Consider the following 16,410-nt stretch of genomic DNA (forward strand, 5'->3'; position numbering starts at 1 on the left):
ACAAGACAAGATCAGGGGTCCGTTCTTAGTACGTGGATTAGTTAGCTGGATTTGGATATTGACAATTTGACACGATCCAGGATCGTTTCATTCTTCAAACCTGATCGGGAGCAGGTTCAATTCATATAAACAGGATTAGATCGGCTTAGTTCAAGCAAAGATAATACAGAAAGTATGTTCCAAATTCTGATATTTTCTTACAGTAGTAGTTATTTACACTTGGGAAAATGGTACATATTATTAAACTATATATATAAAGTTATAGTCATTAATAAAATAAATAAAGTTGTACATATTAATAAAACGTATGCAATCTGCACCCTCGAAATGAAAGTACAAAGACTGCCACCTGGTGGTGCAAAGAGAAAACTTATTGATATGAACATTTTAGATCGCTTTAGTACAAATTGTGTATAATAGGAATGCACTATATGTGTTTTTTTTTTCTAAAGCAATAATAGATTTATGCAGTCATAAACATGTTTTGATAGTTAATATGCCAGTGATTTAATGCTTCACAAAAGTTGCAGACACCTTTACCAATATGAAAATTCTTTTGTAAACAACCAGTTATTCTTTACACCGATTAAAAAAACGGCTACTATAATAAAGAAAATATTTTCTAAATGTAGAACTAAATACATTGATTTACATTGAAATACATGATGAATACTCTTGACACATGAAAGTGTAAAGCCTGCAGCTCACAACAAATGTGGAAGGTTATTGCGTGTCATATTTAACAAGCCGTTTACTGCTAATTTGATGTAATTTTGCTCACATGGATAATTGAAAATTAATCAGATGATGTCATTACGCTGCTGTGCCGTCAGCCAATCGTTGCATTGCTGATCATGATTTTGAGAATCGATAGATCTGTCCTTCACAACACACGCAGCGATCTCAGATCAATTTATCCAGACATTTTAATCTGATTCGCGAACTTGTTTGAAGAACCAAATTAGCGAGAGATCAGTTATCAAGATTAAAAGATCCAGGATCTGCCAAATAATCTTAGATCATTTAAGCGAGGTACGAAGAACGGACCCCTGGATTGGATTATTGTGTAGGTTACTGAAGTTATTGTGTTTATCTTAAAAAAATTACAACAAAAAGAAAAAGGCACAAATTCGTTTTAGAATTATTTGTTCTGGCGCAAATGGGTTTGATCCAACGACTGTATGTTTCAGGACAGTATATGATAGCAAAATGCCTTGAATTGTGTTTTAAAGCGTTACAGTGCATTTGGAAGGTATTCATAGTGCTTCACTTTTTCCACATTTTGTTACGTTACAGCCTTATTCCAAAATTTATAAAAAAAAATTTTCCCCCTCAATTCTACACACAATACCCCAAAATGAAAATGTGAAATATAAAGATTTTTTGAAGTTATTGCAAATTTATTAAAACTAAAAAACCTGAAAAGTCACATGTACAGAAGTATTCACAGCCGTTGCTTAATACTTTGTTGATGCACCTTTGGCAGCAATTTCAGTCTCAAGTCTTATTGAATTTATCTTTGCCCATTCCTCTTTGCAGTATCTCTTAAGCTCTGCCAGGTTGGATGGGAAACGACAATGTACAGCCATTTTCAGATCTCTCCAGAGATGTTCAATAGCATTTAGGTCTGGGCTCTGGCTGGGCCACTCGAGCACATTCACCAAGCTGTTGTGAAGCCACTCTATTGATATTTTTCAGCTTTTTATATTTGTAATAAATTTGCAACAATTTCAAAAAATATTTTTTTCACATTGTCATTATGGGGTATTGTGTGTAAAATCTTGAGGAAATAGATGAACTTAATACATTGTGGAATAATTCTGTAACATAAAAAATGTGGAAAAATGTGAAGTGCTTAGAATACTTTCCGGATGCACTGTATTTCTCAGAGAAATGAAAATTCTGACATCATCGGACAGGTTTCCATCTGGCACACTTTACAAATTATTTTACCGCTTGTTTAAACTACTTGTTTAAAATGAGCTGAATCAACACAATTGAAAAAACACAACACAACAACACACAATTTTTTGGGGGAGACATTTTAATTGTTTTTGCAAATATAAGTGGATTAAACATAAAACAACTAAGTTAACCTAATGAATTTGTATTGGGACATCATGAAGGAATTGTGTGGAACCCAGCATTTTAACATGGTAAAATATATTAGTAGACTCGTGATTGGATCACTGAAAACATTTACACCTGGAATTGCCTTCAAATATGTCTCATATCACTGCTTTCATGTTCACATCTGAGATTCTTCACTTAATTTGAGACCCTTATTTAGTCATGCTCACTTGCACAGGAGATCTCTGTGTTTTTTTTACAAACAAGTGCAAATGCATGAGATTGATCTGGCGTTCGTTCTTTGTACTTGGATTACTCAGTTAGCTGGATGTAATTATTGACAGTTTGACGTGATCCAGAATAGTTTCATTCTTCGAAGCTCATTCAGGAGTCGTTGTCATGGCAACAGGTCTGGTAGCTCAAACCTGCTTGGGAAAAAGATTATTTTGTATAAACAGGATTAGGTCTTGTCATTTTCAAGCAAAGGTGATACTTAAAGTCTTTACCAGCTTTACCAATCTATTGTTGTGTATTATATTAGGAAAAATTACTGTATTATATCAGGAAAAATTACTATATTGTAAGATAAAATTTAAAAAAAGGAATTTAAAGCTGTTTAAAACCGACACTAAATATCACAAGGGTTATTTTTTCAAGGGGTTCAAAGAAAACATTTTTGTACTTTTTCATGACTAATGTATACACTTTGTAAATACAGTGATCCTTATAATACGGTTGACTTCACAGCCTTAAAGTTTTGCAGATTTTAGGGTGTCCCCGGGGTCTTAAAATGTATTAGAATTTGCTAAATCAATTATGAGACAATTAAGGCCCTCAAAAGGTATTAAAAAGTCCTAATCATGTTTTTACGAGGTCTTAAATTTAGTTAAAGCTTTGTTCAAAGTGTTTAACTCCAAAAAAGCATAAATATATTTATTTTCCTTCTAATATTTACAACGGCGTGCTCGATCTATGCGATTGGTTTAGGCCGGGGCAAGTCCGAGCAAGCTCCTCCATCCGGGTGATGTCACGTAATTTGCGACAAACGTGGGAAGGTGATGTGATGTAGGAAAACATAAAGCAAAACCATAGATCGAAACAGACGGCCAAATGGTCTTAAATAATTCTGAGAAGGTCTTTAAAAAGTCTTAAAAGGGTAATGAAATTGTCTTTAGGATTCCTGCATATATCCTGTTTTTTTTCTACAGATCATTGTGTTCTGCGTCCTGATGGCTGTAGATCATTGTCAATCAATTTCCCCATACCGTTTCTCCGTTTCAGTACAGAATGCTTTCAACTTGCCAAATTTACACAAATCTTCGATCGCTAGCAGTGTGACTCTGAAGTGCTGTACTGTATGTTGGCTTGTATGTTCTCCACACAGTGCCAACCAAACATTCGTCACCGTCAAAGGCACCTGCGTTAGCACTCAAAAGGCAGAGGAAGATGCTAAGAAAGAAATGTAAGAAAATAGTAATGCCTGTCTCAGAAAAATATATAAAGTGTGTAGTGAAGGGTTTTAGAGCCTTAAAACATCTAAAATGATTGAAAAAAAAAGCTGATTATTTCACGGATTTCCTTTATTGTGGTTTATTTCTACAATGTAACTCCCGTGAATAGCGAAGGACCACTGTATATACTCTTAAGATACCAATATGAGCATTTGAGATAAAAATGCAAACATTAAAAATGTACCCCTCCAGCTTTACTACAATTTCTGAGAGTGTTTACACACAAGTCCATATAATATTCTCATTGAGGGATTTAGAAAAAATGTGAGGAAATAGTTATTTAATTTACAGGAGTCATGTTGACAGCTAATTTGTGGGTGATTTGATGTGCAGGAGATTCAGATCATTTTCTCAATTTCTTTTCTCATTTCTCTTATTTTAGCTTATTTTATATTTTTGATGCACATTTTAATTAAAATAGCCAGTCATACCTTACGCCATGGGATTAAGTAACTTGAATGCTGTCATTTTAAAAATCTGGTCAAAAGTAAAATTAAATAAATTGCTAAATACTGTATTCTTGACAGAAATTGTAGACAAATTTTTACTACAAATTGTATGTCATTTTGCCCAAATGGCTGACAATTAATGTTAATCAGGTGATGCTAATATTGTTATTATTAATCAGATGAATCACGCTGCCAATTGCCTCCAGCCAATTGCTGCATTGCTGATCGTGATTTCAAGGATCGATAGGTTGGTCTTTTACAATAAAAACAAGCCCACAGTAATCTCAAACCAATTCATCCAGATATTAATCATTTTAATAATTGCAAATTTGTTTCAAAAACCAAATTATCGAGAGATCAGTTATCACGATTAAAAGATCAAGATCTTCCAAACCATCTTTGATCATTTAAGCAAAGTACGAAGAACAGACCCATGTCAGCACTGTTTTTAATCATAATCTGCTTTCACAACACAGCAAAAAATGCTTTTCTTGCTTAGATTTTTTGTCTTGTTTCTAGTCTAAATATCTAAAATTTCTTATATCAAGCATATTATCCTGTTTTGAGAAATAATATACCAATATTAAGTGAGTTTTTCCTTTAAACAAGCAAAATAATCTGCCAATGGGGTAAGCAAAATAATCTTGTTTTTTCTTTTGATGTAAGATTATTTTCCTTACCCCATTGGCAGATTATTTTTCTTGTTTTAAGGAAAAACTCACTAAATATTGGCATATTATTTCTCAAAACAAGACAATATGTTTTTCTTGTCTTGAAAATTCTTCTTGATTTAGGAATTTTTAGATATTTGGACTAAAAACAAGAAAAAAATTTAAGTAAGAAAAGCATTTTTTGCAGTGAACATGACCCATCCCCTCTATCTGATATCAATGTTTGGTAACACTTTAATATGATGGTCTATTTGAGTATTAGTAGACTGTCTGCTTAATATCTGTTGATACTGCTCCTTCAACAGACATTTAATTGACTATAAGAAACTTTGCAAGCATGTCAACTTACACACACTAACTCTAACCCCAACCTAACAGTCTACTTATAACCTAATGAGAATTAGTTGGCATGTAGATGCAATGTAACTGCAATGTAACTTAAATTTAAGAAACGGACCATCAAAATAAAGCGTGACCCAATATTTTTATGGCAAATCCATTTTATCCACCAAATCCATTGTGAAATCTGTGTGGCAAAACGTTTCACCTCATGATCAATGCTTGATTTCTATTAGGAACACCTGTATATTGCATTGGTTAATGTGTAAAACAACATTACCACACCTTTAGTCCTCAAGATGATTCAGAGTTCATGTTGCTTACAATTTTTTGTTATATCTCCAACATAACTGTATTTTTATATATAATATTACTTTGAAATATCATCAACAGAGATTAATTTTTTATGATTTTGTAAGTGTCACCCATCCATATCTTGTACAATTATTTTAAAAGGTTCAAATGGTGGGTTGCAAAAAATAAAAACAGCATCAACTGGAGGCTGCTCTGACGTCACGAGCATTGATCCTGAATGTGAAACGAAGGCAGTGGGTGAGGAGACTCCCAACTGGAGCTGCTGCTGCTGGGCAGGAGAGACACGTTCAGCCTCCATACACAACAGAAGGAGAAAGTGAGGGGGAGAAAAGGGGGGAAAAAAGGAAAGCGGGACATGAAAAAGCATTTGCCAACTGGCATCCCTTAGTGCAAGGCTCAACAGGACTGACTCATTCTCTCTCTCTCTCTCTTGATCTGTCTTCTTTTTCCCTCCCTCTCTCTCTTTTTGTCTATCTTCCCTCCCTTCCCCCTAAAACGGTGCAGGGTAGTGGTTTCTCTGTCTTTCTCACTCCTGCTCGCTCTTTCTCTGCTTACCTCTCCACACACACACACACACAATCCTTTGCTTGCTGCTGCTGGCTGAGTATATTATTCTGCGCTCTTATTGGTTAATTCTCAAGCGATGCTTCAGAGCCAGCTCTGATTATTTGCCTCTGGGAATCCTGAAGCACTGTGGAGGTGCCGTCTACTGAGGTTCATTTTTTTCCTCAAGCATTCTTTAATTCTGCTGTTAGTTCGGGCTTCTTCTTAAACTGAAAGAACAACAGCACAGTATCTTCAGCGGGGGGACAAAATCAACTTCATAACACAGAATTGAGTTTTTAGGGAGTATGCTTAGGAAAATCAAGTTGGTGAGAGGGAACTTTGGCTCTCAGAGAAATTACGGAAGGTGAATAACCCATCCGTTTGGTACATTTCCTTTTATAAAGCGGCTTTTTCAGCAGTCCAAACTGGATTCAGATCATGCCACCGATACCATCAGGTCACCAGCGGGTCTGACCGTCAATTCCCAGCTTCCAGAAACCATCACTCCCACCTCGGTTAAACGCAACAAAAGACCAGGATTACTCCAAGCCATGAAGAAAATCTGGTCCAAGAAACGCTTTCAGGTGAGTCCTTGCATGCCTCGTTTTTCATGCCTTGCATGTTGACTCGGAACTGACTGGGAGTTTGAGTTTGACCCATATATGTGGGATTTGTCATTCGGCGAGTCTCCGTCTGAGGGAAGCTTGACCCAATTCCCTCCTTTGGGCTGTTAGTGCTCATTCGCACTCCTGCGCCCCACCCTTTTCTTGTAAACAAACGGCAACCATCTGGCTAATTGCGTGAAGATGATTACAGCGGAATAGATGGCTCATTAATCTCTATCATATTCTAATGCATTCTGGGTTTACGCTAGGAAACCCTGCAGATGCCCCAGAGACAAAGCTGATAGCCCTATGGGTGCTTTGTTGTTCCCTCTTAAGGGGTGTTCTGGGGCTTTAAAACACTGAAGTATTGTTTATAATTGAAAAGTTTTATATTGAAATCTGCTAATGGGGATTCTGCAACTTGTATTGTTCGATTTTGCACCGCTATACAAGACATATGGCAAGTCAGCATGTAGGTTGTTTTCTTGTCCAAGTGCAATAAAACAGAAGTGCTTGTAGCAGCAACCCATTTTTCCCTGATGCATATTTCTGGGGAACTGTAGGATCGTAAATTGGACCACTTCACAGCATTAACAGGGAGATTTTTTACAGCTAGACCATCAGCTAATATGGTTATATTTCTACTCTCTTATTGGTTACATTTAATACATACTGCAGAACTGGCTGGTATTGCTCCAGAACTGGATGCATGTTTAAATTCTGCTTCCAAGCCTGCTTTGCTATGTTGTTGCTAAGATAATTTAGTGTTGCTAGGTGGTTGGGTTGATGCTAGATGAAAATAATTTAGCATGCTGAACATTTATTGCAATAAAGAGCATTCTGAAGAGCAATATCTTTAGGGTTCTAGAAGGAATTCATTTAAGCAGTGTTTTGTTCATGACAGGATAACAAAAATTGTGTTACAGGGATTGGGTTAGTCCTCAAAAAAATTTACAACCTACAAAATTTCAACAAAATTTTCACATTTTTTTGCTTATATTGATTTTTTTCCTCCTTTTTAAAATTTGTGTTTAATATTTTCCTAAAACATTAATTTGGCTGTTGTAGTTTTTGGACCATTATCGTGAGTCATTTTGCTAGATAAGCTGCAGATTTGGTTTCAGTACTGACTAATCTAATGTATATGCACAAAAATAATATTGTATGGCTTTCTATTAAAAATATGAATTTAAAAAATAGATTTGTGAGGGGTGAACTTATATATGCTGAGCTGTGTATATATTTATGTAACTGTATGATATTATATATCAAATTCATTCAAGTTTGGAAATACTTTGGAAAAAACCCTGAAGAACCCATGCCTCATTTTTCATTTTTGGGATAACTATTACCTAAAATATTCTATTTTCTTTTTGTTGAATCCTAAAAGGACATGAAGCTTTTGCAAAATCCTCGAGGGGAAATCTTTCACCTGAAATGATCATGTTGGCTGCTTATTGAAATGACTGGATTTTGCCAGTGAAAAATGGCAGAACAACATGACTGCACTTTTAGCTCCTAAAAGATGTAGGCTTCGAAATGCGATTGCTGTGCAAGTAAAAAATAAAAATAATAACAAATAATGAATGTATGTCCATACATCAGTCAGTGGAGTACTATGTTTTTTGGGATGCTCCGATCAGAATTTTTGCAGCCGAGACCAAGTACCGATTCCTTCTCATGGTGATCAGCCGATACCGAGTACCGATTCCTTGTCATGGTGATCGGCTGTTACAGAGTACCGATTCTAATGCTTCAAGCTTTATAATGCATTAAGCCCATTTTCACTCTAAGTATAAACTTTAAAAGTAGATCTTGCCTTACCTAAGTGAATGAATTAAGGATGCTGCATATAATACCAAATGCTTAGAACATTACTGCTCCTCTCGCAATCTGTTCTCTTGATCATTCACTCTAGTTGCCATGATTTTTGGGTATTTTAACTAATTTTTGGGTATCGTGGAGCTGGTATGAATATGCAGAAGACTCGCAGAGCTTCTGGGAGAGGTCATAAAGGGGGAATGAAATGAGACACTAGTTAGGGGCGATCCCTCCACTCATTTCACAGCAGCTCAAAGCTCTAGATATACAATGGCTGCACTTGCAACACAGAGACCATCACTTGCGCAAGTCACGCCAGTAAACTGTAAACATCTGTCTGCATTTTAACAGTTGTGATGCGAGCGCATTGATCGCTTACGCTCCCTCATATGATTCACCTCTTCACATGTTGTGGCTGCTGTAGCCTATGTATAACATATAGGAGCGCACGTGCATCTTCCTCTGCTTGTAATCTCATAAACAAACACATGAGATCGGCCAGATTAACAAGTACTGATCGAGTCATTAAATGTGATTATCGCCCGATACCGGTATTCGGCTGATCAATCAGAGCGTCCCTAATGTTTTGGAATTCTTTGTATCTTGTAAAAACTGTAACAACATTAGGCTGGTTAAATGATGACATTTTTTGGGTTAAATGGCACACCATAAAGCTTAGAGAAATGATCACCACTAATGAGGGGTAATATCTCTGTATATAGACTGTCAGGTCAAAATGCAAACTGTGCCCCCCCCCCCCCCCCTCCCTAGGTGCCACATAAAGTGAAAATGAGCAATCTGCACTCCATCACTGCCACCGGCTGTAAATGCACCAAAGTGTGCTGCTTTTGACAATATGTCATTGTGACATTTTACAGGTGAGAGGAGGTGAGCAGGACAAGCTCTTACCTCTTCCTCTCAAGCTGATAGGAATCCTTGTGAAGATGAAAGGAAAAGTGGGTGTGAGGAGACGAGGGGGGATGGGCGAAAGAAAAAGATAATTGGATCTTAGTCGGCAGACGGAGACAAGCGGGTGGATGGGGCAGAGATGTAGCTTGGAGACCAGACAGAGACCGAACAGGTGGCTGAGTCATAGTTTCAGATGTAGGGTAAATGCTAGTTTCATTTTCTGTACTGTCATGTGAATAATATGCTATTATTTCATCTCTTCGTTTGATGTGTTTTGGGGAGACAGCATATCTTTTTGCTTCTAGTAAAAAAAAAAACATTTCCACATTCATTTCATTAAAGATATACCAGTCCTTACAAAGCAGAAAAGACCTTAGATGGAGGTTATTTCTGTCGTTAATTCTTACTTTATTTTTTTGAATATTAGATCGCTTCAGCGCCACCATCTTTCTGCTGTTAACTGCAAGGTTCAACATATTAGGTTGACAAAAACCTAACAAAGTCAGCTTTTGCACACGATATACTGAGGTATGAGATCATATCTGAATTTATGGCCCATTTCCATTGAGTGGTACAGTATGGATCAGTGCAGGTCACCTTTATTAGGCATGCATTTCCACTGCCAAAAGGATACCAATGGTAGGGTGTGGTGTTTCAGCCAACGCCATGCTCACTCAAGAAAATGTCAAAGTAAAGCTGTATAGGTCGTTCACATATCATCCATCATTCCGAGTTCATAATAGTCCAAAAGGTGATAATAATAAGTAAACATGGCAGTTTGTTCATGTTTTGGGTTGCTGAAAAAATCATCTGCTCCTTTGTTTTTTCGGGCTTCTCCTTTGTTTTTTCACGCGTCACTCTCGCATTTGTCAATTTCTGAAAGAATTGGATGTCAGAAGCACTTCAATAATCACACACATGGTATTATCATCAGCTCAAGAAGTTTGTTAATTCAAATATAGATTCGCACGTAAGCTTTCTCATGAAAAGCGAAACCGCTCGCGCTTAAGATGGCCTTGTAAACATTTACGGGGCACCGGGTAGATTTTGCTCTTCTTCTTGGCTATGTGGCTGTTCATCAAGATGACGACAAGGTTTGTTTGAGCTGGGGTCGACCATGGCTTGTTATTATATGTATACTATTACAGTGTAGAGTCTCTGTATTTTTAAAAATGGCCTTAGTTTTCATTCTTCTTTCTTGTGCACAAGCAGTGAAAACAGTGACGTATCTCTGTAAATCAATAGAGTTCAGCTGCGCGTCTTGCTCTGCCTTTTTTTGTGCTAGGTACCCTTTCGAAAGGTACAGTGCGGTTTGCTTTTTGGTACCTTTTGACAGTAGAAACTCATAAAAGCCACAAAAGCATACCGAACCATACCACATCACTCAGTGGAAAAAGGCCATTAGTGTTTGTATCTTCTTGTTTACTTAGAATTGAAGTAAACCACATAGTGAAGAATACATTTACGGTATGATTAAAACTATGTATGCTGCTGGGAAACGAATTGGTGGAAGGAATAAAAATGGTGCCTGATGGTGCAAACAATGCAAATTTATTAACTTATGATTCCATTTTTACTGAGAAATGAGCATTTTAATCACTTTAATGTTGCTTTGATTTCCAGTAAAGCCCATTTGATTTTGTTCTAGACCATTAGACATGACTTTATCACCGTCTGAAATCAGTTTGCTCAAATCAGTAAATGTTTGTTCAAGGCATTCTCACTGGATGGACTGAATAGACTTTTGGTTTCACGTAGTCATAAGCATTTTGTGCAGTGTAAAGGTGGCTTTAAATGATTAAATACGTGTAAGGACACGGAGACTGATCACAATGTATTATACAAACTCCAGTTTAAAAAACAATTGTTGATTTTTTTTTTTTTTTTTTTTTTAGCCTTTTTGTAAACTAAATTGTCATCATTTATTCCATCATGTTATAAAGCCAAAGCTTTATGCACACATTTTCCTTTAGGATCCTATAAACAAAAATGAACATGACTAAGCAGGGCGAGGCAGTGGTGCAGTAGGTAGTGCTGTCGCCTCACAGCAAGAAGGTCGCTGGGCCGCTGGTTCGCTGGTTCGAACCTCGGCTCAGTTGGTGTTTCTGTGTGGAGTTTGCATGTTCTCCCTGCCTTTACGTGGGTTTCCTCAGGGTGCTCCGGTTTCCCCTACAGTTCAAAGACATGTGTCACAGATGAATTGGGTAGGGTAAATTGTCCGTAGTGTATGGGTGTGTCTGTGAATGTGTGTTTGGATGTTTCCCAGAGATGGGTTGCGGCTGGAAGGGTATCCGCTGCGTAAAAACTTGCTGGATAAGTTGGCGGTTCATTCCGCTGTGGCGACCTCGGATTAATGAAGGGACTAAGCCGACAAGAAAATGAATGAATGAATGAATGAATGAAAGATGCATAAGTGAAGATTGTTAAGGCTAGATTTACTAAACAGTGTAAATTAGTGCATGAGCGAAACCCTATAAAAGCACTTAGTTTTGAGATCTACTAACAATATGCTAATTAAAGAGCTTAAACGCAATAGCTCATTTGCAATATTCTATGCAGCGCAAATTAGGTCACAAACAAGCAAAGCCAGTGTGGGATTTTGGGGGGCGAAAATACAAATTGATCACAAACCATACTAAATTTTGTTGCATAATTCATTTAAATACCCATAAACCTTTTGTTCTAAAAGAAAAAAAACTCACATATAGATCAGCAGCAACTATCCACCAATTTTTCACTGCATAAATTTAGTAAATCCTCACAGTATAAATAATTTCTAACAAAAATATTTTTTTTTGTTGTTTCTTAAATATTTCTCAAATGATGTTTAACAGACCAGGGAAATTTTCACAGTATGTCTGATTATATTTTTCTTCTGGAGAAAGTCTTATTTGTTTTATTTTGGCTAGAATAAAAGCAGTTTTTATTTTTTTTAAAAAACCATTTTAAAGTCAAAATGATTAGCCCCTTTAAACTATATATTTTTTCAAAAGTCTACTAAACAAACCATTATTATACAATAACTTGCCTAATTACCTTAACATGCCTAGTTAACTCAATTAACATAGTTAACCCTTTAAATGCCACTTTAAGCTGTATAAACGTGGCTTGAAAAATATATAGTAAAATATTATTTACTGTCATCATGGCAAAGATAAAATTAATCAGTTATTAGAGATGAGTTATTAAAACTATTATGTTTAGAAATGTGCTGAAAAATAATTTTTGTCCTTTAAACAAAAGTTGGGGAAAACTTAAACAGGCAACTAATAATTCAGGGGGACTTATAATTCTGTCTATATATATATATACATACACATATATATACATACACACATATATCTATCTATCTATCTATCTATCTATCTATCTATCTATCTATCTATCTATATATATATATATATATATATATATATATATATATATACATATATATATATATATATATATATATATATATATATATATATATATATATATATATATATATATATATATATATATACATATATATATATATATACACATATTTGGGACACACACTGCAAACTTGATTTGCTTAATTAATTTGGGTGTCCCACTTTATATTTAAAGGTCTTAACTACCATGTATTTAAAACTATGAATACAATGTACTTATTGTGTTCATAATGTATTGCAGAACACTTATGGTGATATTAAGGTGGGATATGGTGAGACTAGGCAAAGCTTTGGTGGTGTGGATAGGTTTAAGGGTAGGTTAAAGTGTAAGGGATCATCAACAGTGTAATTGTTGAACATGTACTGGATTTACACAGTAACAAATCATTAATTTCATATAACATATTAGTTAAGGCTACCTAAAATAAATTGGCACAAAATTGGGAATAATTTTGATATTGCAACCAATTGATCATCAATATGAAACCTCAGGTTAACGTGGCTGACATATTTTGCCATGCTGTTAGCTATTTAAATGAACCTTTCGAGGGATAGTTCATCCAAAAATTAACCTTCAGTCATCTTTACTTCCCCTTCAATGCATAGGTTTAAAACCTATCTGAGTTTTTTTCTTCTGTTGAACACACAAGGATATTTTCCCTATTGACTGCCATAATATGGGGAAGCAGCATTCTTCAAAATATCCTTTGTGTTCAACAGAAGAAAGAAACTCATACATTTTTAATACCACACGAGGGAGAGTACACAATGGGGTAATGTTTATCTTTTGGTGAACTAACCCTTTCAACCAAATGTTTGATTAATATCAATGCAGTGACCACACACCAGCACTGTAGATGAGGCCATGAATCACATGAAGTCCCACCGTTCTTTCTAAACCTGCCCTGCTGACTCACAAGCATTAGGGAAAGAGAGAGAGAGAGATGTGTTCCTTAAGGTGTGAAGTGATTCACTCGTTGCATTGGCCGGAGTAATGAAAAGTTGGACCGGGTGAGATTGAAATAGCCCACTCGCTCCTGTGCTGAAAGAGTGGAGTTAGAGCAGAAAGCGGATGCCGTAACCCTGATTGAATAGTGGCCGGCAGCGTTCCTCAGACTTCAGCATGGCTTTAACCTGGCAACAAATAAATTACCTGGTGACCACAAAGGTAAAAATAAATGCATCAAAACAAGCCAGACCTGTTGCCCAGAGATGCTTGATTCATCCTGAATGAATGCCAGTGCTGTGGGCTGACAAGAAAAATACTTTGAGCTCTCCAAGGTGCTGATCAACCAGGCTCAGAGGGTTTTGTTTGAAACCGACAACAGCAGCTCTGCTTCATGCAGCTTGTTTTGGTGCCAACTAATGACTGGATCATATATATTTTTAAAACTTTATAGCTCTGTTCTGAAACCTAGTGAGCTGCCTACATAAAAGGGGTTGGTGTTAACATGTTCATAGCTACCCATAGAAATGCACGTAAATATAAGTTATAACTTCATGTTAACAACCATTTTTATTTCAAACCAGGCTCATTCTGACCACATACTGCTACATACATTTCCGGAGACCTCAAAATACGTCCCTGGAGGCATTATTTTTTTTATTTTTTATTTTTTGCAGTTTTTGATTTTGCAAATCCACCAGAGGCCGGTCTGTACGCTTTTTCAGATCTTAAGTTTTTGTCACGAGTGCCATTTGTGACTGCTGTTCTCATGTAAATGTACCAATAGCCACTGTCTACTGACTGACTGACGGATCGACTGACCCACCCTCCCTCTTTCCTAAACTCAACCAATAGTGTTTTCCAGAGCACTGATTGATTCGCCCACACCCTTCCCTAAATCCAACCGCAGTGTTTTAAAAAGCAATTTAGAAAAGAAAAGCCCTCGCCTGATTTTTGCCATGTTTTCAGATTTTACTACATTCTCACCCCGTTGTTTACGTGTTTGTTTTAATTTTTGACTTTTGTTTTTGTCTTACCTGCTTTCTGGAACCGTTTTTCACTGGACTCGAACACCGTTGTCGCAGTCAACTCCACTCTGCATCTCAAATCTGCCGACGTAAATGTCCAGCTACTAAACAAACTAGTAACGGCTGAAAAGCTGTCCATACGGAGATAAACGGTCAGCTGGTTAGCATCATACTGCTCCATAGCATTTGTTTTAAAGATAAAATGCAGCCATACATAGCTCGGACTACATAATTCGCGATCTCCAGAAACATAAATGGGGGTACATTTTCAGAATGAGCATGTGTTGTTTTATTTAGTATTATTTTGAAAAAAGAATTGGCATTTCTAATTATATCTGCAATCTCTGATAGATTGTTCTATTGAATCTTATAATGCATTTTGGGGTAGATTTAAATGATGTAAATATTGAACTTTTTAAAATTAAGTATTAGTATTATAATTGGCATTTCTCACGCTTTGTCATCTTGGATTATTTTTTATTATTATTATCAATCTTGTTGTAATGCATTTTTGGATTACCTTGACTATGAAGGTAGTGCAACATTTATTTTTATGGAATATTTACCGTAAACAAATGACAAAAAATCTTAACAACACAAGTTATGTTACTTATGTTACTGATTTTAAGCACAAGCTTTTTTCTTACAGTGAAGCAACCACTTAATGCAGTAAAATTTTTCATGTCCTTTGTAATCACATAACAATGCATAATCAATCCACAACTCTAGACTGCACACTTTTAAATGAATATTATGTTAAAGAAGATTAATCACCCATTAATCAAGCTAATTATCAATATTATAGATATTTTGTTGTATTATACTTTTTATACACTCACTGGCCACTTTATTAGGTACAGCTGTCAAACTACTTGTTAACACAAATTTCTTATCATCCAATCACATGGCTGCAACTCAATTCGTTTAGGCATGTAGACATGGTCAAGACAGGTTCAAAACGAGCATCAGAATTGGGAAGAAAGGTTATTGAAGTGACTTTGAACATGGCATGGTTGGCTGGTCTGAGTATTTTAGAAACGGCTGGACTACTGGGATTTTCACGCACAACCATCTCTAGGGTTTAAAGAGAATGGTCCGAAAAAGAAAAAATATCCAATGAGCGGCAGTTCTGTGGCCACAAATGCCTTGTTGATGCCAAAGGTCATAGGAGAACGGCCAGACTGGTTCGAGCTGATAGAAAGGCAACAGTACTCGTTACAACTGAGGTATGCAGAAGAGGATCTTTGAATGTACAATACATCGAACCTTGAGGTGGATGGGCTACAGCAGCAGAAGACCACACCGGGTGCCACTCCTATCAGCTAAGAACAGGAAACTGAGGCTACAATTCGCACAGGCTCACCAAATTTGGACAATAGAAGATTGAAAAACCATTGCCTGGTCTAATGAGTCTCAATTTCTGCTGCGGCATTCAGATGGTAGGGTCAGAATTTGGCGTCAACAACATGAAGCCATGGATCCATCCTCCCTTGTATCTTGGTTAAGGCTGGTGGTGGTGGTGTGATGGTGTGAGGGATATATTCTTGGCACACTTTGAGCCTATTGGTACCAATTGAGCATCGTGTCGACACCACACCCTATCTGAGTATTGTTGCTGACCATGTCCATGCCTTTATGACTACAGTGTACCCATCTTCTGATGACTACTTCAAGTAGTATAATGCTCCATGTCATAAACCATGAATAGTCTCAGACTGGTTTCTTGAACATGACAATGAGTTCACTCAAATGGCCTCCACAGTCACCAGAGCTCAATCCAA

At 36.5% G+C, this 16,410-nt stretch overlaps 1 protein-coding gene across 9 annotated transcripts in view; it reads left to right on the forward strand.

The window, feature by feature from the left end:
* The window catches only part of spegb (striated muscle enriched protein kinase b), a 164,317-nt gene that overhangs the window by 55,519 nt on the left and 92,388 nt on the right, over nt 1-16,410 (forward strand). For 4 of the 9 annotated variants that reach the window (XM_087268249.1, XM_087268252.1, XM_087268251.1 and 1 more), the window contains exon 1: nt 5,875-6,485. The exons of the other annotated variants lie outside the window; for them this stretch is intronic. In XM_087268249.1, coding sequence (XP_087124375.1) covers nt 6,453-6,485 — 33 coding nt within the window. In that variant the 5' untranslated portion in view covers nt 5,875-6,452. Of the gene's footprint in view, nt 1-5,874; nt 6,486-16,410 lie in introns of those variants that run through there. 9 annotated transcript variants of the gene reach the window in all.

The sequence above is a fragment of the Danio rerio genome, chromosome 9 (genome assembly GCF_052040795.2).
Source record: "Danio rerio strain M-AB ecotype USA chromosome 9, GRCz13ab, whole genome shotgun sequence".
In the NCBI taxonomy this organism is placed as follows: domain Eukaryota; kingdom Metazoa; phylum Chordata; class Actinopteri; order Cypriniformes; family Danionidae; genus Danio; species Danio rerio.